Source organism: Schistocerca americana, chromosome 11 (genome assembly GCF_021461395.2).
Source record: "Schistocerca americana isolate TAMUIC-IGC-003095 chromosome 11, iqSchAmer2.1, whole genome shotgun sequence".
NCBI classification, from domain to species: domain Eukaryota; kingdom Metazoa; phylum Arthropoda; class Insecta; order Orthoptera; family Acrididae; genus Schistocerca; species Schistocerca americana.
Window position 1 is genome coordinate 163,384,673 of NC_060129.1, and position 26,433 is coordinate 163,411,105.

General features: G+C 42.0%; 1 protein-coding gene across 1 annotated transcript in view; it reads right to left on the reverse strand.

Moving 5' to 3' along the window:
- Positions 1 to 11,361: 11,361 nt before the first annotated feature.
- The window catches only part of LOC124553432, a 101,155-nt gene continuing 86,083 nt past the window's right edge, over positions 11,362 to 26,433 (reverse strand). The window contains exons 5-6 of the mRNA XM_047127294.1: positions 22,015 to 22,086; positions 11,362 to 11,433 (exon numbers count right to left, since the gene is read on the reverse strand). Coding sequence (XP_046983250.1) covers positions 11,362 to 11,433; positions 22,015 to 22,086 — 144 coding nt within the window. The remainder of the gene's footprint in view (positions 11,434 to 22,014; positions 22,087 to 26,433) is intronic.

Below are 26,433 nucleotides of genomic sequence, written 5' to 3' on the forward strand. Positions count from 1 at the left end.
CGACTTCCACGGGCTACGCGTGAAACTTGCCTGCATGCGTTCAACCGTTTCTTCGCTCACTGCAGGCCGACCCGTTGATTCCCCTTACAGAGGCATCCAGAAGCTTTAAACTGCGCATACCATCGCCGAATGGAGTTAGCAGTTGGTTGATCTTTGTTGAACTTCATCCTGAAGTGTCGTTGCACTGTTATGACTGACTGATGTGAGTGCATTTCAAGCACGACATACGCTTTCTCGGCTTCTGTCGCCATTTTGTCTCTCTGCGCTCTCGAGCGCTCTGGCGGCAGAAACCTGAAGTGCGGCTTCTGCCGAACAAAACTTTATGAGTTTTTCTACGTATCTGTAGTGTGTCGTGACCATATGTCAATGAATGGAGCTACAGTGAATTTATGCAATCGTTTCAATCATTTGTAATAGCCCTGTACAAACAGGATAATCGAGATTGGACTGCATACCTATAAGGAAGTGTCACATGTTGGGGTAAACGACATTTCTTTCAGACGAGGTCAATGGTTGTGCTCAGATATGTCATTATCCAGATTAATAGTTGTTTCATACATGCACCACACAACAGGTGCAGGAAGATGGAGGCAGTGTCATGCTATGGGGGATATTCATATAAGGTGGCACGAAAACAGCTGGTCATAACTGAAAGCACCATGACAGATGTGGAGAACATGAACATTATTGCAAACTTATCACTTAATGCTTGATGTATTTACAGAGAGTGACAACAACTAACAGCAGGATAACTGTCCAAATTACAAGGTAAGAATCACACTGCAATGGTTTGAGCAGCATGATGGCTCACACTGTTGTCTTTCCCACCCAGCTCACCTCATTAGATCATGAGGAAATGAATCTGGGATGCTATTGCACACCAACTAGACAGCAACAAACCGATAGCCTACAGTTAATGGGAAAGGTGTGAGATATGTGTAGACTTATAGTCCAATTTACAACTGAAAAACTAACGAAGAACTAATGAGTCCATACCATAGAGATGCACTGTTGTATTGCGGTCTGTAGGCGAATCAAAACGCTACTAGGCAGATGATTATACTTTTTCCCTTATCTCTGCATACTTGCAACCATCAGTTATTTCCTAATGAATGCAGATTATTGATCACACAAATAGCATTACTATTAAAGAGGCATACCTCAATAATATGTTTGCATAATCAAGAGATTTTTGTATTTTTGTCCATTCTTGAGATAAATATCCTACATTATGAATGTGTAATAAACACTTTTCTGCTGTCGCCTGGGTAGTGGATACAGCTTCATGAAGACTGAAATGGTAGTTTCTTTCAAATAATTAGCAGCATACTGGTACATTCTCTTGAAGGATATGGGGTCCTGATAACTGCACAGAACTTCTTCTCAAACGAGTAAAAGATATCTCTCAATGCACAAATTTCGGGTAGCCCGATCATTAAAGCATGGAGCATTTGCAACAAAAAATCACAATTGTGCACTTCATATGTTGTATTTAGTATCTAACTTCTTCGAATGTGAAGCTGCGGAAATGGATTTGTTATATTTTTTGTGACCTCTCTGTAGCATATGTGAACAATTTTCATAAAACACGTGTGGTCTTCTATGAACATGTGCAGGTCTACAGACTTCAACAATACTTTGAATGGTCTCTATGTAGTGTGTATTAATTTGTGTCTCCTGAGACTGCCCCACTGAGTAAAAGATTTTCCACAAATACTACATTTGTAGGGTCTCTTTCCACTGTGAATTAATATGTGGGCCTTGAGATAACTCAATACATTAAATAATTTACCACAAGTATCACATTTGTGGGGTTTCTCACCTGTGTGTATTAATGAATGGGTCTTGAGATTGCTCGAATGAGTAAATGATTTTCCACAGACATCGCAATTATGTGGTCTCTGTCCAGTGTGTATTAACTTGTGGGTCTTGAGATGGCCCGACTGAGTAAATGATTTTCCACAGACATCGCAATTATGTGGTCTCTGTCCAGTGTGTATTAACTTGTGGGTCTTCAGATGGCCCGAGTGAGCAAACGATTTTCCACAGACATCGCATTTGTGTGGTCTCTGTCCAGTGTGTATTAATTCATGTTTCTTGAGATTGCCCCTTTCAGTAAACGATTTTCCACAAACATCGCATTCGTGGGGTCTCTCTCCAGTGTGTATTAATCTGTGTTTCTTAAGATTGCATAACTGCGTGAACATTTTACCACAAACATCACATTTGTGATGTCTCTTTGCACTTAGCACAGTGTGGACATGTACATGGTCACTTGAACATAAAATTCCACAGTCATTACATCTTTCGAGTTCCTCTTCAGCTTCTTTCACAGTAAGTGTATTACATATGTCATTAAAGGATTTTTTAACAGTTTTCCTGGGTACCTTGTACGAAGGGGGCTCCTCAGTCTGTTCCACGATTCCTTCTTGTACACACTCGAAGGAGATATTGTTTTCATGATCATCACTGCATTGAAGTTTCTCACTGTTGGTAGCAGATAATGCTTGGTCACACTCCCTAATTCTCAAATGTTCTTTCAAGCAGTCATCAGTGGGCAATACCTCACCACATGACTTACACACAAATGCAGGTGCCTGCACACCGTCAATGTGGATGAAGATATGCATTATGAGTCTGTATTTTGAAGGGAAGCTCTGTAGGCAGAAACTACAGTTAAACTTATGGAATTCCTTTTCCCTGATGCTACAACTTAATCTTGTGCCACATAAGCCGTCTTCTTGTGAAGTCTGAATTTTGGTATAGTTGTGGGACACACTGAAATCTGTTGACTTCTCTGCATATATCTCCAGCTTGTCATTGACTACTCCGTGATGTAATGTTTCTTGATATGAAATGTCACAGCTCTCATCAGCACTTTGAATGAAACTGAGGAAGGAGGAAAGACATGTGAAATGTTGATTTACACAATACAAAACAATAGTTCACCATCCACAAAATTGGGGCTTGTAAACCAAAAGATAAAAATGTATGGCCATCATAGATAACTTATTCAGTAAATGTAAGTGATTTAAAATTGTCATGGCATTCTACCCGAATGATAGAATTATCCTAATATGAAATGTTTTTATAAAGCAAATCATCACAGGAAATTGAATAATGCCCAGTCTCATTCAGTGATGACTAGGTTCCCTTATTCTCTAGTAGATTCTATTATTAAAAGTCCTGCAGTATTTTTAAAATACAATCTTTTACACCAAATTATTACATTTATTAGAAATAATATCCTCTAGCTTTTGACATAAAAATATCCACCAAAAGATAAAGGCAAAAAAGTAAGAGTAATTATGATTTTAAAATAAAAACCAATCACTCTTTCCATGTGGATTTTTCTTTGTTTTGGAGGACACTTTAGGCTTTGGGTAGAAATTCTTAAAACCACCAATGATCAATTTATTTCTGAAAGCTATAAAGCATGGCACTTTATTTGACTCCAAATTAATCACCAACTACCACCAACATCACATTTCTTATTGGCTAGGCGGTATGACCATCAACCATGTGGACAACACCTGTACATATATAAGAAATAATGTCAGGTCAATAAATGAATGAACACATACATAAATTTCCAGACTGATGAACAAATGTGAATGACACACACAAATTATTCCAACATTACATATGTATTGTTAGGAGCACAGCTTACGTGTAGCCCTTTCTAATTGACGTACTGTCTGGCAGGGAGGATGCCAATGCAGTTACAGCCTCCCATTCAAAATTATCTTTAGAACTACTCAATATCTGGTCCCCTGGAGTTCCAAAACATCCTTGACTGAATCAAACAAACGTATCAATGGTGACATCAGCACGAATCATGTACAGCGAATCCTACCATAGTCTTTTGAGAGCAAGTAATTGCAGTAGGTGCATCGTCCATCCGTGTGATATCTGGGTCCAATCATTCCACCTGCAGCTACCCCATTCCATCACAATGAAAATGGACATCTTTGAGCTTCCCAATGAGGTCATTTGAGTGTGGATATGGCTGTGGGTGGGTAGGAGCATGCACATACTTCTGTGCTATTACTCTATCCTGATTGCTACTTTTGACTGTTTTGCTTTTTGATGGATATATGGTTTCAAGTAACCAATGACAGTGACAAATTACAGTTTGCTTTCATCAAAAACTGAAACTTTGCTGCAGAAGATGGCTGTGCAAAGAATCATACTAAGAAATATTTCAGTCATCAGTTCGGTCATACAGGTTAGCCTTAAAAGCTCTGAACAAAATGATCATGATCTCAATTGTGCTGCTGATTGTTGATTGCTGTTTTCTCAGATATACTGCAGATCACATAGTTGTGGTAAGGTTAGGACACGAGTTTGTTTCAATGCTACAAAACCTGTCATCTGCCACATTTTAGTCATAGGTCACTTAAAATCAGCTGTGTTTGTGTGTTGCCTATAACCAAGCAATGTAGCTGCTAGTGGATGTAGCAATATTGCAGTGGCAAGTGACACACATCAGCTATCAAGTAATCTTAACCAGACTACAGTAAAAGCTATTTTCTATGTGATTAATAAAAACCTTTGCAGTTAATCACCACATTGCGTAGAACAGTTATACACTGTGTCAATAATGGCATACACCAAAAAACTTTCTTTAAGAGAAGCTCTCAGTAAAATGGGCTTCTCTCTAAAATCTCCAGACACTAAGTTAATGTAGAATATTATATCCCACTGACTACAGTACTGTATGCTGCATTTTAAAAAAAACACCTTTTTGGTATGTCCTATGTAGGTATATTACTTACACAGTTGCTTCCACATAGGCCATATTAGAAGAGTAGATGCCTGGTGTGCTCATTATCAAAGTGGCTGGAAACACTTCCCACTTTCAGAGCTTGCAGATGACATAGATGGCAGGCACTGCCTTTGCCCAAGCACTCCTATCAATACATATACAAGGAGGACACAGCCACCATTACACACTGTTCCAACATATTATTTGATTAGGGAAAAGCAGCATATTCCAGCCATTCACATTCTCAGGATGGAGCAATATCCTTCAAATGTACACTGGATGTGAGTGCTCAGTTTCTTGGATTCTACAGACCAGGTATGGCACATGCTGATAGAATTTTTCTTGTCATTTGGCTTACTGTTGGTGAGAGCCACCTTACAGTAATTATTGTGCAATGTATCGTTTTCCCCTGGGTTCAGCAGAAGAGGCACGATTACTTTCTCACATAAAGCTGAAATTTTCCTACTAGTTCAGCTGTTATGTAGCACTACTTGAAAATAATAAGTCATATCTACGTTTCTTGTGGCATTACGGCAACACTGTCTGAGCAACCTCCTTTTCTCCCCTCTAGTGTTTAGGTTTCTTCCTGCCTGATACAGGAGTTTTATGGGCTATCCTCCTCATTGCAACTCATATTTTTGTTGACCCAGATCACAAAAGAAACGATGTAGACAGCTGTTCTGTGCTAAATATTCACTGTAGAAGAACAACATTGGAACTATCACCAAGCTTTGCAGATGGTGAATACTGTGGGTTGACACTTACTTCCACAACAGGGCAAGTGCACCACCAGTGTGGTGAATCTACCTTGCAATAATCATAGTCTGGCAAGATGTAAGCATTTTTGAATATCAGCAGATGGTAAAACAACCCTCCGTTTGCTCTATGTGGTACCCACCTCAGTGACCTCCTTTTGACATGCGTATGTGTGTAGGTTACAATTATAATTAAGCAGGATTAGAGATTAGTTGTGAGAAAACAATTAACTGAGCTGAAGTAAATTCTAGCACTCGTATTTAGAAGACATAGCTCATCTCACAACCCACCAGGAGATGCTGGCATTACACCTGCATATTACTGACATTAATATCTCCTACAAATGAAATGGCTGGCAAAATTTTAGGATAATATTAGCAATGCTTCTTGCAAAGAGGATCTTGGCAAATCAAAACAAAATCTATTGTTATCACTGAGCAACCCCCCTAAGAATTCATACAGCTAGTGTCTGATCTCAGTCCTCATTTATGCCTCACACACAGCAAAAACACAGGTTGTCCACTCAGCAATCCTTACCCACGGTGGCAACCAGTCAGATACTGTGCCCTGACAGCATGGGAGTATTGGAACATTTACAGAGTGACTCATGTGGAATACTGTGACCGTCTACAAATAAAAAGTTTCATTTACTTCACATGTGCTATCAAACTATGAATGTTCCATTGCAGTATAGGAGTAATTAAATCAATGATAAGCTTTTGTGTCGTTACTACAATTGATTAGGGAGATGACAATTTTAGGGTTTTCACTGTGGAACTTGGTGGTTCCAACACAAAACCATCAATGTTTGCATCTAGGGGCTGAGTCCACTTGTGATTCATGGGATAGGGTATTTGTACCTGATGCTCTGGAAACATCAAGTCTCATTATTTTGACAGTTGTTATTTCATTTATGTTTTTTCTCAAATGAGTATGGTGGTGGCTTTAGGTTTCAAGTATTTTCTATCTTGTTCTGTTGGCATAGAGTAGAACATCAAGTAACACCCCCATCAGCTGCCACAACCCCCAAGTTACCATCAAATGTGTTCTTGAAGACTTTGCTAGTGAAAGTTCCAACACTGAATATACCAAGATGTCTCATTGGAACAACCTTCCCATAACAAAAGTGAGTGACACGCAGCTATCCTAGTCTATTGCTGGACAATCATGGTTCAAGTTGGTACAACTGTTGCAACACTTATGTTCCTGATTCATATGCAGCTTTCTGGTATTTCTCATGGAGTTCTTGTCCCTTAAATGACACAGTACAACAAAGCTTGTGATATTTGGGACTTACAGCATCATCTCAAAGCTGATTACATGAGCAGTTACACATACTGTTAACCCTTATGAACTTGAGTTTAATATTAGATCTTTTAACTGCAGTTTACCATTTTAGTTATTCATAATTTTCCTCAAGTATGTGTTGCCTCATTTCTACCAGCCAATCCTAATTCCTGTGTAACTTCCAAACAATAACTTATGATAAACAATAACTTATGATAAACAATAACTTATGATAAACAATAACTTATGATAAACAATAACTTATGATAAACAATAACTTATGATAAACAATAACTTATGATAAACAATAACTTATGATAAACAATAACTTATGATAAACAATAACTTATGATAAACAATAACTTATGATAAACAATAACTTATGATAAACAATAACTTATGATAAACAATAACTTATGATAAACAATAACTTATGATAAACAATAACTTATGATAAACAATAACTTATGATAAACAATAACTTATGATAAACAATAACTTATGATAAACAATAACTTATGATAAACAATAACTTATGATAAACAATAACTTATGATAAACAATAACTTATGATAAACAATAACTTACTAAAGTATGTAGTGAGAATATATGATATTAAGTGTACAATTAAAAAGTCTATCAGCATCTCCACGGCACAATGTCATGATTTCCTAATTTTGTGACTTTTTGGTAATAGCTAAATTATTTCACATGTTTCAGTTGTGTGGCACCCAGTTACCACATGAAACATTTATCTTGGCAAAGTGAAGTGACATGCATGCCTTAACAAAACAGACACACACACGAAGTACATAAAACTTCAATGGAAGGATATCTAGGGAGGGGCCACACACTAACATGTGGTAAATGAAGATGGATGGCAGGTCTTTCTAGTAGTAAAGGTACCAGCCACTCCCATACCATATGCTAGCTTGCAGAGTATCTATGTAGATGTAAATGCAGAATGGTTTGGATGATTATACAATTTGGTCTTGTACCATTAGCCAACATGACCTGGCTATGTTAGTACTGTGAACAGCTAAAAGCAAGGGGGACTACACCTGTTGTAACCACATGCTGCTCTGCTGTATAGTTTAATGATCAAGACATCCAATTAGGTAAAATATTCCATTAGCAATATAGCCTCCCAATAAGAACTCTGGGAGGGGGCTACACTCGTGGATATCATCAGGTGAAAGAAACAATACCGCTACAAGTCAGAGTGTGGAATGTGAAGTCCCTTGATTGATTAGGTGAGTCAGAGAACATGAAATGAGAAATGGATAAGTTGAAGTTTGATATGGTGGGAATTCGTGTGGTGCATGGGAGGAAGAACAACATTTCTGGTCAGGTGAATACGGAGAAAAGAAAGGTAATGCACCAGTAGAAGTTATTATATATAAGAATATAGAAATGTAGGTAAACTATAATGAACAATATTGTTGACTCAGTTTCATAGCCAAGACAGATAAAAGGCAAAACTATCCACAACTGTACAGGCACATATAATTACTAGCTCTGTCAATTATAAAGAACTTAAAAGAATGTATCAGCCTTTACCTAGATAAAATTTTGAATTGGTGCAAGGATTGCCCACTAGCTTCAAACATTACGACTAAAAATAGTGTATTTCACAAAAAGGAGAAACATAGTATCCTATCACTACTCTCACATATTCTTGAGTGTAGCAATATGTGGAGATACCAAATGGAATCATCACATTGGTTCAATTGTAGGTACAGCAGTCGGTCCATTGCTACGATACCAGAGAATCCATTGCTAGGATACCGCAGAAATCCAAAGCTTCCAAAACAACTGTGTGACTCACCTCAGAACATTGCTGAAGGGTGTGTGATGCTTACGATATAGCCCTAACCAGAGATATTAATCTCTTATTTCACAGTGCTTCACAAGCAACAGGTTTAGATCTAGACACAGCAGTCACACTCATCTGTGAGCATTTACTAGGTGAAAAATGGTAAATGTTTACCATGGATATACACAGTAAATGCAGAATTGAATTTTTTCCTAAAAATGATTTTGCAACCTCATCAGTCCAGCCTTCCTACACAACAGGTCAAGTGGCTACTACAGTTCAAACACCAAAAAGGCATAGCTACAATTTGGGATGAGAATATCTTGTGACAGGAAAAAAGAGCTTTACTGAGCACAAAGGAAGATCTGATTTTGCACTACAGACAGTATAGCAGAATATGTCACTATCACAGTCTGTTGTCTTCGGAAGTAGGTAGAGCTCTCTCTACCTTGCACAAGATAATTAAGTCCAAGGAGTTATTCATCCCGTGCTCTTACTTCCAGTCAGTATTGTGGTGGTTTACAGAATAAGAATACTAGGGAAATTATTAACACAAAGTTTAACTGTCCATCCAGACTGTGCCCCCTTATATACCTACTGATAACATTTGTCCTGTAATTTCCCTGTAATTCTGTGATGACAATAGTTTCCTTCAATGATCTGAGCACAACTGATCAATATTCATTTTACTGTCATGGCCAGATAAATCGCTATCAGTTTTGCTCCCAAATCAGCCAAATTTGCAATGTGTGCACCAAGTCCTTTTGGGGCATTGTACTATGTTAGATTTCCCATATTCAGACATAGGGGATTCTAGGTGTCCTTGGTTAGTAGCTTCTCACAAGTCACAAAAGATGACTCACCAGTTAAGTCTTCATGGCCTTACTAAAGCTGACTACAGCTGCTTTATGAAATTTAAGAACATGATGGTGGCCTGTAAACTGTGAATACAAGAAGCTTGTTTCCCAATCCACATTGCTGACACAGTAATCAAAGAGTTGTTCACCCCAACATTCATTAATCTGAAGGGACTGAAACTTGACTCCAGGTTTTGGATATATAACCATTCACCCTTTCCTCTTACTTGTTCTACATGGTAGGACATTAGCCTGTACCCATCACATTGAATTTGTATGACTTCCATGTCATTTTCAATTAGAATATTTATCACTATACAGCTGCTGACAACTCACCTGCAATTTTGTATAAAGCAAGTACACTCTTTTATTAAAGAACAGGCACACAAACCAGCCGTTTTATAGAATGTGTTACTAACATAACTGCTTTGTAATATTTTTACTTATCAATAATAATGAACCATCATGTATATTTCAAACATCAGGCTTAACATGAACTCACTTAAGGTGAACACTTGGTTAACACCAGCAGAATATCAGTACTCGCAGTAATGGACATGATATTGTACAATGTTTTACTGGTTAATAAATTTCAGTAAGCATGAATTACAAACTGTATTTTAGTCTGTAGCATCATTACATTTTTCATTAAACCTGAATTGTCAATGTTTTTCTTTTTTCCTAATGTTTCTCTAGCTGACCTTTGTGCATAACATTGCTCAACAATCACCATCAACAAGGAAAACAATTGTGACACAAACAGTGTGAAAAACTAGATTCCATCAACAAGTGCAATTCCATGGTGAGATGTGCTTTTATATTCTTTCAACAGAGCCAGTAGTAGTAACATTGAGTTCCAAGAAGTGAAAGGGTTGTCATGCTGTAGGAAGCACAAAGCATAGATAAGCAAGTGAAACTAAAAATTCTGCAGGAAGCAGAATATGGTGTATTGAAAAACAGCACAATTGGAAGAAGGTTTAGACTCAGCAAATCTACATTATCCACACTACTTAAATGAAATGTTCTTAATTCTGCTGCTCTGTGTTCCAGGTGCATGCTGAAGTGACTTCACAGTGTTTACTTTTACAGTGCTTCAGCTATATGTGGACTTCCAATGTACCTATAAGTGGAAATATAATTCAGTGGACAACAAATGAGACTGCAGAAAATTTAGACATTCAAAACAGACTTCAATTGTTTTGTTTGTTGGCTGTGTAAGTTCCAAAATAGAGTCCTAATTTCATGCTCAGTGACAGGCAATGAAATGAATAAAGTTGACGAAGAATGGGCAAGCATTGGTTGCATGAATTTGACCAAGTGAGAGAAAAGGTTGCTGTATCTTATGCCAGCAATGTGGACAAAACTAGTATTTATTTACAACTGCTGCCAAGTCAAACCCACAAAACAAAAGGTGACATGTGGCATCGTGGGGCCAGTAGTAAACAACATTCTTGGGTGATCTGTAAATCTGAGAAACTGATATGTCTTAAGAACATAAAATTAATGCTTCACCTTGCTTCTACTCTCATTATTGGAAAGCTTGGATTGACAGTTAATCATAAATGGATTTTTTGTTCTGTTTGTGCAGTTATTGCAAACCACTGTTATAAATTGGACTGATATACCTTGTAATATTTTACAGCATCTTTTTAATCTTCTGCAATAACAGAATAGTAGATATAGTAGTGTTTCCTCTGATAACATGCATAGTGTTGCTGTAGTCAGTATATACCGTATGTATATACTGCAAATAGTTAATATACAGAAAAAATAGAACTCCAAAAACAGAACTTTTTAAAAATAACTTATGACATTTTGGTCCCTAGCAGTTATTGTTTGTTTTCCTTTCACATAGAGTAACTAAAAATTTATACTGCTCAAAAAATTCTGTGGTGCATAATAAAAACGTACCTTAAACTATCAGATGCTTTTCTTACTGAGGCTGTCACCTGAAATAGTACAAAGAATTACTGGTTATTTAAAACTGATGAAACAGTAAATAAATAAAATTGTATTAACACCCACTAACATCTGAATGTTCCAAACAATACTTCGAAATAGTATTATCAAAAAGAGACACTACATAAATGTAGCAGCTATTGAAGAAAATTATTGGTAAAAATTAACACTTCATTTCAGCACTTTGTTTTTAGCTGTATAAGTAACTATAGAAACATTGATTAATTTGAAAACAAATTTTCTACTTGATACTTCAAAATTAAATGCCTGAAATACCTTTCACCTCTCGGGGACATACAGTTAGGCAAAGTACCAGAGAAAAATGTAAAAAATCGTCCGATTTTTATTGATGAAACTGGCAAAGGAAAGAACTGAAGAAATATCTATCTGAACAGCTATTAAACGTATTTTTTTCACAACTGCAGCATTCAATATTATGCCATTCTCTTGAGATAGCTCACTGCATGGAACATCAAAGTCATTAAATGTCGCATCAGTTTCATCCACAGAGGAAATTCAGGAGTACAGCTTGACACGATAGCTATAGGAATTATTACATGAAGTGGTTTTATTTTATAGGCATATAAATGACAAAGATTTGTGTAGTATCATAAATAGGAAATAAACAAATGGTCAACATGAGGGCAGTGTTCCCTCCAAATTAATGAATGTGCTTTCATACATTTCACAGCAGGGGAGAGATTAATACAACTGCCAATAAATTCAGGTGGCCAATTATAAAGGGCCAGTATGCAATGAATAAATATGAAGAAGCAATCAGAATGTGGACAGTTACAATAGCACTAAAACAAGTTTGTTACTGGAGACTAGTAGAAAACCTTTAACATCAAGGATAATCCAGAAATTCAGTCAGCAAACCCGAAGATGATCACCTAATGAGAAACGTATCAGATTAAACAAACAATTTCACAATAACAAGAAAGACTGAGTCATCTCTGACAGTAAGCTGAATTAAGGTAACTAAATCAATTAATTGATTTTTTAAAAATAACAACTGCATTGAAAATGAGTAATAACGAAGACAAGGATAATGTATTGTGAATTGGAAAAAGAAACCATTTCTTGGTGGTGGTCATGATTTGTTATTCAAATTATGTAGTTCAATGAAGTGACACATTCATGTTATTAATGAGGAATATAATCAGTACAGCAAGGAACTTCACAACACATGAAATTTTGACATAAATAGAAATAACAAAAAGGTTTCGAGATAGATGCAAAGGAAACTATCCAGAGAAAAAAAAAATCATTTTTCACCAGGATGGAGCATCACCACACTGGCACCTGAATGAAAGAGCACTTCTTAACAATAAGCTGCCTTATTTATTTATCAGCCACAAGGGGCATACACATCTCACATTCACCTGCCGACCTTGAATTTTGTCTGATCTCACAGTATGTCATTTTTTTGTCAGGGTTTGTGGAAGGCTCCATCTATTTGCCTTGCCATGCAGTAACTTAAGGTTCACTAAATAAAAAAAAAACAACTTTGAGCAAAAGAACTCCAAATGTGTTCCAATAAGTATGGGACAAGTCTATTGCCTCAATGTTTGTTGCGTGTCCAGTTGAGGGAATAGTGAACTTTTGTCATAGGTGAATGAAAACACTGAACTTAAACCAAATTGTGAAAAGTACCCCATTACACATGCATGCATATAGAAGATGTACTCATGATAAATTGAATGGTTCTTCTGCAAATAAAAGCTTTATAGCTATACTACTGAACATAAAGTTATCCTACATTTGTATCTTTATTTGTGTCCAGGATATAACCTTTTTGGAACCTACACAGGATCAGGTTACACAGCTATCATTTCCCTTTCAGTAAAATAGGGTAATCTTACTCTGTTTTCTTGAGCTGAATTTATTTCTTCATTTTTTATTTCATTCATAAATTTCTCTTTTAGTGTGAAATCATACTGTAGCCTATATCCTGGTCAGAGAGAGGGTGGGAAGGTTATTCATTCATTCATTCATTCATTCATTCATTCACTCACTCACTCACTCACTCATTCACTCACTCTTGGATCTACACATTGTATTCCACAAATCATATTCTCTAGAGGGTTGCAGAATGTGACACATAGCATATTAAAAAGCAGAAGCTGTTACCGAAGATTACTTCTGTGAAGTCTACTGACAATCAGATACCTATGACTATTGCTAATCTCCTCACACTGATAATTATGGGAGATGTTTCCAGATTACATCATCATCATTATTACTATTTCATACATGAACTTTTAAGAGATAGTGTCTAAATTTAATATTTTTTTCCTATTCCTACATCCTTCCCAATTTCTTTACATACACAATGTGGATACTTTTGATCAAACACCCCCAAAAACATTGGTTTTTCATATGAGGTGCATTGTGCTGTTACCTACTGCCAGGTACTCCATATCAGTGAACTCTGTAGTCATCAGACATCATGAGAGAGCAGAATGGGGCACTCTGCAGAACCCACAGACTTCAAACTTGGTCAGGTGATTGGGTATCACTTATTTCATATGTCTGTATGCCAGATTTCCACACTCCAAAACGTACTTAGGTCCACTGTTTCCGACGTGATAGTAAAGTGGAAACGTGGAGGGACACATACAGCACACAAGAGTACAGGCTGATCTCGTTTGTTGACTTACAGAAACTGCTGACAGTTGGAGGGGGCCGTAATGTGTAACAGGCAGACATCTATACAGACCATCACACAGGAATTCCAAACTTCATCATTATTCACTGCAGGTATTATGATTGTTAGGTGGGAGGTGATAAAAACCTATATTTCACCGTCGAGCACCTGCTCATAAGTCACACATGACACAGGTAAATTCCAAATGATGCTTCGCCTGGTGGAAGGAGCGAAACCATTGCACAATTTAACAGTGGAAAATTGTTCTGTGGAATGAAGAATCACAGTACACGATGTGGTGACCTAATGGCAGGATGTGGGTACGGCAAATAACTGGTGAACATCATCTGCCAGTGTGTGTAGTGCCAACAGTAAAATTTGGAGGTGATTCTGGTGTTATGGTGTCAATGTTTTTCATGGAGGGGGTTTGCGCCCCTTGTTGTTTTGTGTGGCGCTATTACAGCACAGGCCTACATGGATGTTTTAAGCACCTTCTTGCTTCCCACTGTTGAAGACCAATTTGGGGATTGCAATTGCAGCTGTCAACACAATTGAGCACCTGTTCATAATGCACGGCTTGCACGGCTAATGGCGGAGTGGTTACATGACAATAACATCCCTGTAATGGACTGGCCTGCACAGAGACCTGACCTGAATCCTTTAGAATACCTGTGGGATGTTTTGGAATGCTGACTTCGTGCCAGGCATCACTGATTGACATCGATACCTCTCCTCCGTGCAACACCTGTTAAGAATCGGCTGCCATTCCCCAAGAAACATTCCAGCACCTGATTCAACATATGCTTGTGAGAATGAAATCTGTCACCATGGATAAGGATGGGCCAACACCGTATTCAATTCCAGCATTACTGATGGAGGGCACCACGAATTTTTAAGCCATTTTTCAGGCAGCTGTCTGGATACTTTTGATCACATAGTGTATGTCCTCTGTGGTCTCTCTTGTGGTCTTCCAAATATTTATATCCATTTCTGTTTTCCATGTGTTGCTGTTTAAGTATGTTTCATGGTATTTCTTGACTCTTTTCGATTTATTATGTTATCTTGTGAGAGTCCTACTTCTTCTATACCTATGACCAATTTTGAATTGCTTTTGCTAGTGCTTGCTACCTCAGAGATCTGCCTTGTGAGCCTGTCGACAGTCATCCTGTGATGCATCCCCAAAATTTTATCGCTTTCTATCTAAAGCTGTCTCTTATTGTTTCTGTCTGTCTATAAATCTCTCTAAACGGACTCCATATCCAAATTCGTTCACAGAAAACTGGTCCAAATATTTTCCTGAGAGTTTTTCTTTCCTGCTTCCCAATCAGTCACTTTTGTTTGACCATGAATCACAGTACTTTCTGCAGCAAAGAGTTATTCCAGTAATAGTTCTCAAATAGATTTTTTGTTTTAATGACTCCATATCAGGTGACAAGCTTTTGAGCCAGAAACTCCTGAAGTTAGGTTTGACAATAAGCGAGGTTCTCACTTTAGAAAGACTGAAGATTTTGAGCAGTGTGATCCAAGACTTCAGCTGCAAAACTGCATAACTCCAATACCAATACTATTCATTAATTCACTATTACTTCAATATGCTCACAAGGCTCTGCTTCAGATGATAATTTACAGTCTTATTTCTACTTTAATAATTTATCATCATATTACTGTGGTTACTCATCATTAGGACCAACAATAAGACAGCAATCTGTCATTCCATTTATCTTGCTTTCAGTATTGTTGTGCATAGATTATTCCAGCACTGTTCAGGAACTTTCTCTTCCCGTCTTCAGTTGACCATTCACTGACCAGTGCAAAGCACGGTGGCCTTGGCCACAAAACCTCCCTCCTCCTGGAGATATCTCCCACTTTCACTTCAAGGAACCTTGATCCCCTACTATAATGCACTCTGGTATGCCTTGTTCTCATAACCTCACTGGCCTAAAGTCACTACTATCTAGTATATTCATGAGCCTTGTAGCTAAATGCACTAAACTTCATACTGCACACGCAAATGTTCGATCTCTGCCACCTCATCATAAAGTCTGTCACATATTTCAAGACACGGACCTACATCTGATACTTCCGTCATAGATGTGGCTCCAACCCAGTATGTCCATAAGTTCTGCAAATTGAGAAGACTACATATTTTTAAGACACAACAGATGTAACTGACAACTGGGTGGAGTAGGGGCATACACATACTCTGATTTATCATATAATATACTTACACACATCCAACAATCATGAAGATAAACAAGAGGAATGTGTTCATAGTGATCACATCCATTAACAGGAAGTCACCAATGTGTGTCCTCTACAAACGTCCTCAAGTACCCAGGTTTGGCTGCTTTTAACTTACTCTTTGAACTGACATGGGAGCATATACACTCCTAGAAATGGAAAAAAGAACACATTGACACCAGTGTGTCAGACCCACCATACTTGCTCCGGACACTGCGAGAGGGCTGTACAAGCAATGATCACACGCACGGCACAGCGGACACACCAGGAACCGCGGTGTTGGCCGTCGAATGGCGCTAGCTGCACAGCATTTGTGCACTGCCGCCGTCAGTGTCAGCCAGTTTGCCGTGGCATACAGAGCTCCATTGCAGTCTTTAACACTGGTAGCATGCCGCGACAGCGTGGACGTGAACCGTATGTGCAGTTGATGGACTTTGAGCGAGGGCGTATAGTGGGCACGTGGGAGGCCGGGTGGATGTACCGCCGAATTGCTCAACAAGTGGGGCGTGAGGTCTCCACAGTACATCAATGTTGTCGCCAGTGGTCGGCAGAAGGTGCACGTGCCCGTCGACCTGGGACCAGACCGCAGCGACGCACGGATGCACGCCAAGACCGTAGGATCCTACGCAGTGCCATAGGGGACCGCACCGCCACTTCCTAGCAAATTAGGGACACTGTTGCTCCTGGGGTATCGGCGAGGACCATTCGCAACCGTCTCCATGAAGCTGGGCTACGGTCCCGCACATCGTTAGGCCGTCTTCCGCTCACGCCCCAACATCGTGCAGCCCGCCTCCAGTGGTGTCGCGACAGGCGTGAATGGAGGGACGAATGGAGACGTGTCGTCTTCAGCGATGAGAGTCACTTCTGCATTGGTGCCAATGATGGTCGTATGCGTGTTTGGCGCCGTGCAGGTGAGCGCCACAATCAGGACTGCATACGACCGAGGCACACAGGGCCAACACCCGGCATCATGGTGTGGGGAGCGATCTCCTACACTGGCCGTACACCACTGGTGATCGTCGAGGGGACACTGAATAGTGCACGGTACATCCAAACCATCATCGAACCCATCGTTCTACCATTCCTAGACCGGCAAGGGAACTTGCTGTTCCAACAGGACAATGCACGTCCGCATGTATCCAGTGCCACCCAACATGCTCTAGAAGGTGTAAGTAAACTACCCTGGCCAGCAAGATCTCCGGATCTGTCCCCCATTGAGCATGTTTGGGACTGGATGAAGCGTTGTCTCACGCGGTCTGCACGTCCAGCACGAACGCTGGTCCATCTGAGGCGCCAGGTGGAAATGGCATGGCAAGCCGTTCCACAGGACTACATCCAGCATCTCTACGATCGTCTCCATGGGAGAATAGCAGCCTGCATTGCTGCGAAAGGTGGATATACACTGTACTAGTGCCGACATTGTGCATGCTCTGTTGCCTGTGTCTATGTGCCTGTGGTTCTGTCAGTGTGATCATGTGATGTATCTGACCCCAGGAATGTGTCAATAAAGTTTCCCCTTCCTGGGACAATGAATTCACGGTGTTCTTATTTCAATTTCCAGGAGTGTAATTACTCCCCACCCAGATCTTCCTCTTTTCTCAGAATTCTTACAAGGTGAAGGCTTTCCATGGAACTCACTACAGCAGAAAGCTATCTTGTACATTTATAAATCCTTTTTATACCTGCCACTATTATTGTTGTCATTCCTACTGTTACCACCACCACATTAGTGGCAACAGCTGTAATACTACTAGTACTGTCATTACTTACATTGCCACTTCAGACACTCATATCATTTCAATACTATTTGTCATAATTTTAATAATTGTTTCTTAGGTAACTATGATGTATGTGGGATACCATGGTCCAATGCAAAAGAGAACCTGATGGCCCTTGTCAGAATAGGATAAATAAATAAATATGTCTTTGTGATTGGATGATCTCTCCTGGATATTTATTGTATGTATCTTGTGACACTTCCTCATACCAAGTTATAATGGAGAGATTATCTGCAGGCTTCATGTCCATTACTGAGTTTTCTCACAGATGATTTGTAGACTAGTTATCATTGACATTTTGTGAAGCTTCTCCAGGACAAGTTTGGCTTCTATACAGTATCTTAGAATAGTGAGTGTCTACAAAAGCCATACACCTCATGTTAATTCTCTGCTCTTTTTTAATTTCGATTTGGATTCCCTTATCTCCTTCCCCTATGTCTTCATAACTTATTCAGAATTATTTTAAATTGGAGTGGATCGTGAATCTCTGGCTGCACACTGTTGTGCATTTCAAATGCTTCTGAAATTTCTCCAATCAGTTTAATGTCTAGTGTTGTACCCATGTATGTCTATTGGATAACTGCCACTGTTTTCCTGTCAATTTTGAATTCCTCTGACATACTGAATCAAGTCTTTTTCTGTCAAATCATAAGCCCTTCTGACACTTGGCATAAGTTGCCACAGTATTTACACATCGTCATCTTTGCAAAATTGACTTTGGTTCCCATATCTGTTCTCTACAAGATTGCGTTTGCAAAATCGTGCCTTATACTCTCCTATTAATGGGCCTACTTGTTCATGCAGTTGCCTTCACAGGGCTTTTTAAGGGATTTTGGATATAAGTGGGTGCAGTGAAATTCCCTGTAATTATTCGGACTGGTTTTATCTCATTTTTATGAAGAGGATCAATTAATGCACATTTCCACTCTTCAGTAATTTTTTCACTTTTACGAATGTTTAACACAATTCTGCCAGTTGTTTGTATGAGATTACTGTTGCTCAGTATCCATATCTCCATACTTCTACTATGAGTTTCTGTCTTCTGCACATGACTTGTTATTTTGCAAAGTACGGATTTCCTTCAGTTCCTCAACAGATGATTTTTAATCAGAATTGTTTTGCTTCCAAAACTCATTGTTCTTTCAGAGGCACACAGTCGAGAACTGAGCGAAAGTAATAGACAAAAATTGTTATTTTTATGTTGGTTTCAAGTGACCCAGTTTACACTTTTATAGCCTTGAACATTCTTTTGTATACTTTTAAGAATTCCTGGCATTTTCTGGGGTTTTTTACCATTTGAAGTTTCCAACGCTTTTTCCCTCGCATCTACTAGGCCCTGACCATAGGCAATGTTCCACTACCTGTGTTCTCTCTTCCTTTGTGGTTAGCATAATCTGGTTTTCAGTAGGTCTGCAAGTTTCTTACAACTCATGGTATATGAATGAACAATTTGTTGAAAAATGGATTAATGATGAGTGATTTATTCATGTGTGTTTCTTTCCTGACAGGTTGAAATCTAGTGTTTATATGCAAGAGACATTGAAATGACTAAAAAATTCCTCTCTAGTTCTTACACTGAGAATTTTTGTATCCTTACTGGTTATAACAACAGGGTCTATCTGAAACTCATGTAAAGCGAAGTTCAGAAAATTAGATTTCTGTAGCTTCTTCACAGGTTTAAATTGTGTAGTAGTGATTTTGATCTAATTTTCCCAGCTTTATCTCACCATTTTCATATATTCTCTTTTGAACTCCGGTTTTCCAAAACTTTTTTTGTTGGAATATACGCATGCTTGACAATGTGATATCCCACCAGTCAGACATTGAAGAATTTCAGTGGCATGCTTCTAGATTTGCTACTATTAGCTTTGATTAGCATACATATGTTATGGATATGGTTCAGATACTCAAACAGGAATCCTTGCAGGGCAGATGACATTAGTGTGTATTGTAAAGGAAACATAATGAAAGTTTGTGTGTCTGATTCATACACTAATATTTGCCTATAATATAATGCATCAAACTTTGTGTATCCTCCGTAACTGTCAGAGATAGACACAGCTTTATTTTTCTGTTTACTGTTTTTTCATCTAGTATCTTTTGTTACTTCTGAAATCATCTGTTTGTGTATACTGAAACAGAAAACTATTAATAGGATTTAGTGATTATAATATTCTAGAAGTCAGAGTTTAGATGTGTACCAATAAATTGTGAGTTTTGACATAACAATGGGAGGAGATCAATTATGTAAGGTTGCTGTTGGGTAGTATACAGTCATGGATGGTGAACTTGTAAACATAGACAAATTCTTTTTCCTGGTGTACTGTGGGTTGTAAAGATATAGGACGAAATGGAATTAAAATTTATGCATTCCAGATTAATTTTCCCCACAATAGCATGAAGGCAGCAACATGGAATTGATGCAGAGGCACGTTTACTAATGGAAGATTTTATGAAGCACAATGCCAACAACTGAGTTACTAGTCCAAGGTGTCGATCTACCTCTTATTGTGAACTGACGTAATGTGGGAAAATATCAGAGCAGTGACAGTAAAGGAACACATTTGCTAAATGAATTGATTTCAATATTGAACACATCCTCCAAAGTGAATACCATATGCACAAAATAGTATGCTGTGCCCCATAGAAAATTATTAGTACACCATGCATATACAACAGAATGAAGCCTAACAAACAAATGCTTAATTTGGGAAGAGAACATGTGATGCAGGAACCAGTTATGCCAGATTCACTCTTTTTTTATATACGCACTGTCCCTGGCATGAAAATTCTTTTCCTTTACTGGTATGCTTGCACAATCACCAGACTTCAATGAGCCTGAGGGTCCTTCACAGACACCACAAAGACAAGAGAAATTTGGGCTTGTATGGAGGCAACAGACAGTTGCCTTTCCCTCACTCTGCTCGTAAGCAGGAAAGGGAAGGCAATGACTAACAGTGGTGGAACATACCAACTGTCATGCACCGTACAGTGTCTTGCATAGTAAGTCTTTGGATTTAGGTTTTTCAGTACTCTACCTTATATTCCCCAATATTAGTTATGTCTTATTCCTGTGAGAAGTTTAAGAATCTAACCATCCACTTTCTCTTACGCAAAGTGGACAAAATTAATACCACAACATTCTATTTTACTGGATTAAATTTTATGCTTCATACAAGCAGACCTTATCAAAGCTGTAGGTTGCGCCAAGAAGATAATTTATTTGGATCTGCTATGACTTCTACGGTGAGGTAATACACGGATTTATCTGCGTAGGTTCTAGAGTTTTTCCGTGACTGACAAATCTATAAGTAATTCAGCATGTACCACTGAGGTAGCCATACTGTAACTATTCTAAGATCAATGTAGCAAGGGTGATCTATCACATACAAATAGTATCACATACAAATAGTATCACATACAAATAGTATCACACTTCATACCTTTGGCACCTTTGAAAATTTTTGGTTCAAACTGACAAATGTCAATGATTCACTGAAAAGATGAATGATGTGCAATGTATTCTTCTGCAATCCATGCATCGTAAGTTACTGAAAGGAAGAATATTTTTCAAATTATCTGCCCTCTCGTGGTTTAAACTTATACAAAATGTTTAACATCCAGAAGGGTCACTGAAAATATGGTTAAAAACATTGTTACAAATTCTGTTCAGATTCTATTCAGAACAATAATCAAATAACAGTTGCTAATCCACATCAAGTGGAACAGCACAAGAGTAGTGTAAAATTTTTAATTGCATTTATCTCAAGAAAACTCTTAACCTGTGCCTGTCTCACAGTATTGCATTCTTTACATTAAGCAATTACACAAATACATTTTTACCACCCCACATGCAATAAATCAGAGATGCAAATGCTTACAGTATTCTCAGTTTTACACACCTCCAAATTTAGTTCAGGATCCTCCTTGATAAAATCATTTGGATGAGAGATTCCCAAGTTATCTTCAAGACACTGAAAGAAAGAAAAAACTCTCAGTTAAAAATGCTTATACCCTTCTGTACTTATGACATGGCTCTCAATACTTTTTTTTATAAATATGGTACAAGTTTTCAGAGCTTTGTATCATGTATACACAAAAATTTTAAAAATATATATTTTAATGAGCAGCTGTTCTGCCAACATGCATCTCCGTAATTTCACACTGTGCCTTACTGCACTAATTTTACACATAATCAGTCATTACATAGCGTACTTCACGATGCTTACTGAGCCCTATCCTTCCTTTGGTAACCTGATAGTTTGCCCGTAGCAAGAAGAAGAGAGAGTGTGCTTACTCCCTGTGCATTAACATAGTAGGATTGGAAAGGCGGCGAGCCTGAGAACTACAATGAAATGAATACCCCTAGCTCCATACAGGCATTGATATGTCAACAGGGAGAGCTGAAAATATGTGCCCCGATCAGGACTTGAACCTAGAATCTGCTGCATACATGGTAGATGCTCTATCCATCTGTGCCACCAAGGACACAGATGATAGTGTGACTGCAGGGACTTATCTCTGGCATGCCTACCACGAGACTCACGCTCCCAACCTATTGTCCCACACTATATTTATAGTGCCCCTACCCACTATACTCACTACTCGGCTTTTTGCCATCTGGGGGAGCGGTGGGCGAGCCGTAGTCGTCGGGGGGGGCGGCGGCGGCGGCGAGTCGTGAGGGGGGAGGGAGTTGTCGGGGGGCAGGTTGTGAGGGGGGAGTCGTGAGGGGGGGGGAGTCGTGAGTCGTGAGGGGGGGGAGTCGTGAGGGGGAGGGAGTCGGGGGGGAGTCGTGGGGGGGGGGGGGGGGGGGGAGTCGTGGGGGGGGGGGGGAGTCGTGGGGGGGGGAGTCGTGGGGGGGGGGGGGGGAGTCGTGGGGGGGGGGGGGGGGGGGGGGAGTCGTGGGGGGGGGGGGGGGAGTCGTGGGGGGGGGGGGGGGGGGAGTCGTGGGGGGGGGGGGGGGGGAGTCGTGAGGTGGGGGGGAGTCGTGAGGTGGGGGGGAGTCGTGAGGTGGGGGGGAGTCGTGAGGTGGGGGGGAGTCGTGAGGTGGGGGGGAGTCGTGAGGTGGGGGGGAGTCGTGAGGTGGGGGGGAGTCGTGAGGTGGGGGGGAGTCGTGAGGTGGGGGGGAGTCGTGAGGTGGGGGGGAGTCGTGAGGTGGGGGGGAGTCGTGAGGTGGGGGGGAGTCGTGAGGTGGGGGGGAGTCGTGAGGTGGGGGGGAGTCGTGAGGTGGGGGGGAGTCGTGAGGTGGGGGGGAGTCGTGAGGTGGGGGGGAGTCGTGAGGTGGGGGGGAGTCGTGAGGTGGGGGGGAGTCGTGAGGTGGGGGGGAGTCGTGAGGTGGGGGGGAGTCGTGAGGTGGGGGGGAGTCGTGAGGTGGGGGGGAGTCGTGAGGTGGGGGGGAGTCGTGAGGTGGGGGGGAGTCGTGAGGTGGGGGGGAGTCGTGAGGTGGGGGGGAGTCGTGAGGTGGGGGGGAGTCGTGAGGTGGGGGGGAGTCGTGAGGTGGGGGGGAGTCGTGAGGTGGGGGGGAGTCGTGAGGTGGGGGGGAGTCGTGAGGTGGGGGGGAGTCGTGAGGTGGGGGGGAGTCGTGAGGTGGGGGGGAGTCGTGAGGTGGGGGGGAGTCGTGAGGTGGGGGGGAGTCGTGAGGTGGGGGGGAGTCGTGAGGTGGGGGGGAGTCGTGAGGTGGGGGGGAGTCGTGAGGTGGGGGGGAGTCGTGAGGTGGGGGGGAGTCGTGAGGTGGGGGGGAGTCGTGAGGTGGGGGGGAGTCGTGAGGTGGGGGGGAGTCGTGAGGTGGGGGGGAGTCGTGAGGTGGGGGGGAGTCGTGAGGTGGGGGGGAGTCGTGAGGTGGGGGGGAGTCGTGAGGTGGGGGGGAGTCGTGAGGTGGGGGGGAGTCGTGAGGTGGGGGGGAGTCGTGAGGTGGGGGGGAGTCGTGAGGTGGGGGGGAGTCGTGAGGTGGGGGGGAGTCGTGAGGTGGGGGGAGTCGTGAGGTGGGGGGAGTCGTGAGGTGGGGGGAGTCGTGAGGTGGGGGGAGTCGTGAGGTGGGGGGAGTCGTGAGGTGGGGGGAGTCGTGAGGTGGGGGGAGTCGTGAGGTGGGGGGAGTCGTGAGGTGGGGGGAGTCGTGAGGTGGGGGGAGTCGTGAGGTGGGGGGAGTCGTGAGGTGGGGGGAGTCGTGAGGTGGGGGGAGTCGTGAGGTGGGGGGAGTCGTGAGGTGGGGGGAGTCGTGAGGTGGGGGGAGTCGTGAGGTGGGGGGAGTCGTGAGGTGGGGGGAGTCGTGAGGTGGGGGGAGTCGTGAGGTGGGGGGAGTCGTGAGGTGGGGGGAGTCGTGAGGTGGGGGGAGTCGTGAGGTGGGGGGAGTCGTGAGGTGGGGGGAGTCGTGAGGTGGGGGGAGTCGTGAGGTGGGGGGAGTCGTGAGGTGGGGGGAGTCGTGAGGTGGGGGGAGTCGTGAGGTGGGGGGAGTCGTGAGGTGGGGGGAGTCGTGAGGTGGGGGGAGTCGTGAGGTGGGGGGAGTCGTGAGGTGGGGGGAGTCGTGAGGTGGGGGGAGTCGTGAGGTGGGGGGAGTCGTGAGGTGGGGGGAGTCGTGAGGTGGGGGGAGTCGTGAGGTGGGGGGAGTCGTGAGGTGGGGGGAGTCGTGAGGTGGGGGGAGTCGTGAGGTGGGGGGAGTCGTGAGGTGGGGGGAGTCGTGAGGTGGGGGGAGTCGTGAGGTGGGGGGAGTCGTGAGGTGGGGGGAGTCGTGAGGTGGGGGGAGTCGTGAGGTGGGGGGAGTCGTGAGGTGGGGGGAGTCGTGAGGTGGGGGGAGTCGTGAGGTGGGGGGAGTCGTGAGGTGGGGGGAGTCGTGAGGTGGGGGGAGTCGTGAGGTGGGGGGAGTCGTGAGGTGGGGGGAGTCGTGAGGTGGGGGGAGTCGTGAGGTGGGGGGAGTCGTGAGGTGGGGGGAGTCGTGAGGTGGGGGGAGTCGTGAGGTGGGGGGAGTCGTGAGGTGGGGGGAGTCGTGAGGTGGGGGGAGTCGTGAGGTGGGGGGAGTCGTGAGGTGGGGGGAGTCGTGAGGTGGGGGGAGTCGTGAGGTGGGGGGAGTCGTGAGGTGGGGGGAGTCGTGAGGTGGGGGGAGTCGTGAGGTGGGGGGAGTCGTGAGGTGGGGGGAGTCGTGAGGTGGGGAGTCGTGAGGTGGGGAGTCGTGAGGTGGGGAGTCGTGAGGTGGGGAGTCGTGAGGTGGGGAGTCGTGAGGTGGGGAGTCGTGAGGTGGGGAGTCGTGAGGTGGGGAGTCGTGAGGTGGGGAGTCGTGAGGTGGGGAGTCGTGAGGTGGGGAGTCGTGAGGTGGGGAGTCGTGAGGTGGGGAGTCGTGAGGTGGGGAGTTGTAAGGGGGGAGGTTATTGTGTCCACTCACATAAGAGAACTAGACAATAAATGCTGGTGAGGTATAGTTTGTGTAAATTGAAAAGCAAGCAGCACTCATGCTGATGGAATTTCCACTTCCCTCAAGAAGGCTACAACTTCCATACAGGACGACAGAATGAAGTTCTCCTCTGACAGCATAGAACAGACTGGAAAGATTTTCAGAGACTCTGTGTGTGTTACTGTCATTAGTAACTGATATCAGCTTTTCAGTAAGTCTTGACGCATTGTGTGGGAAATAAATGGCCTCCAGGCATGTCTGCAGATTGTGGTACTGCGCTCTTCATAGGCACATCGTGGACAGCTGTAATAACTTTGCTGATTGTGACGTACTGGGGTAGATGGAATGGGGAATCACCACCTTTATCTTCAGTTTGCAGACCTGTGAAGGAAGAAAGAGCATGAACATAATCTGGCTATCTATCTGTCCTTTGCTTCTACTCCAAATACCTCGCCATCATCCTGTTGTTCTCCCAGAACACGATTTATCCTGTAATATGGCTGTACTACACTTACATGCGGTACACAAATTTGTTTTTAAGCCCTCCATTTAATGATAATTAATTTCGTATAGTTAAAGTAATATTGTTAATAATCTTGTTTTTGCATTCCCTGAAATGCGGAAGCTATTAGTCATAGATACATAAAGAACATTTTTAACAAATTTCATGTAGTTTGATTCTGTATGGGGCAGTCGAAACTCAATTTTTCAGTTACTCAAAATAAATCGTAAAATGTGACCTTTAAACACCACTGCCCCATCCCAAGACACACACCCTACCACTCAGGATTTTTAGCATATTGATCAGGGCACTCCATCTTGGCACTGTGCAAAAATTAGTGGCTACACGATTTTTTCCCCTAATGGAACTTCTTTGGGCGTCACAGACAGGGCTATGAAAAGAGAGTTCAGTAGTCATTACACAAATGAACACAGCATT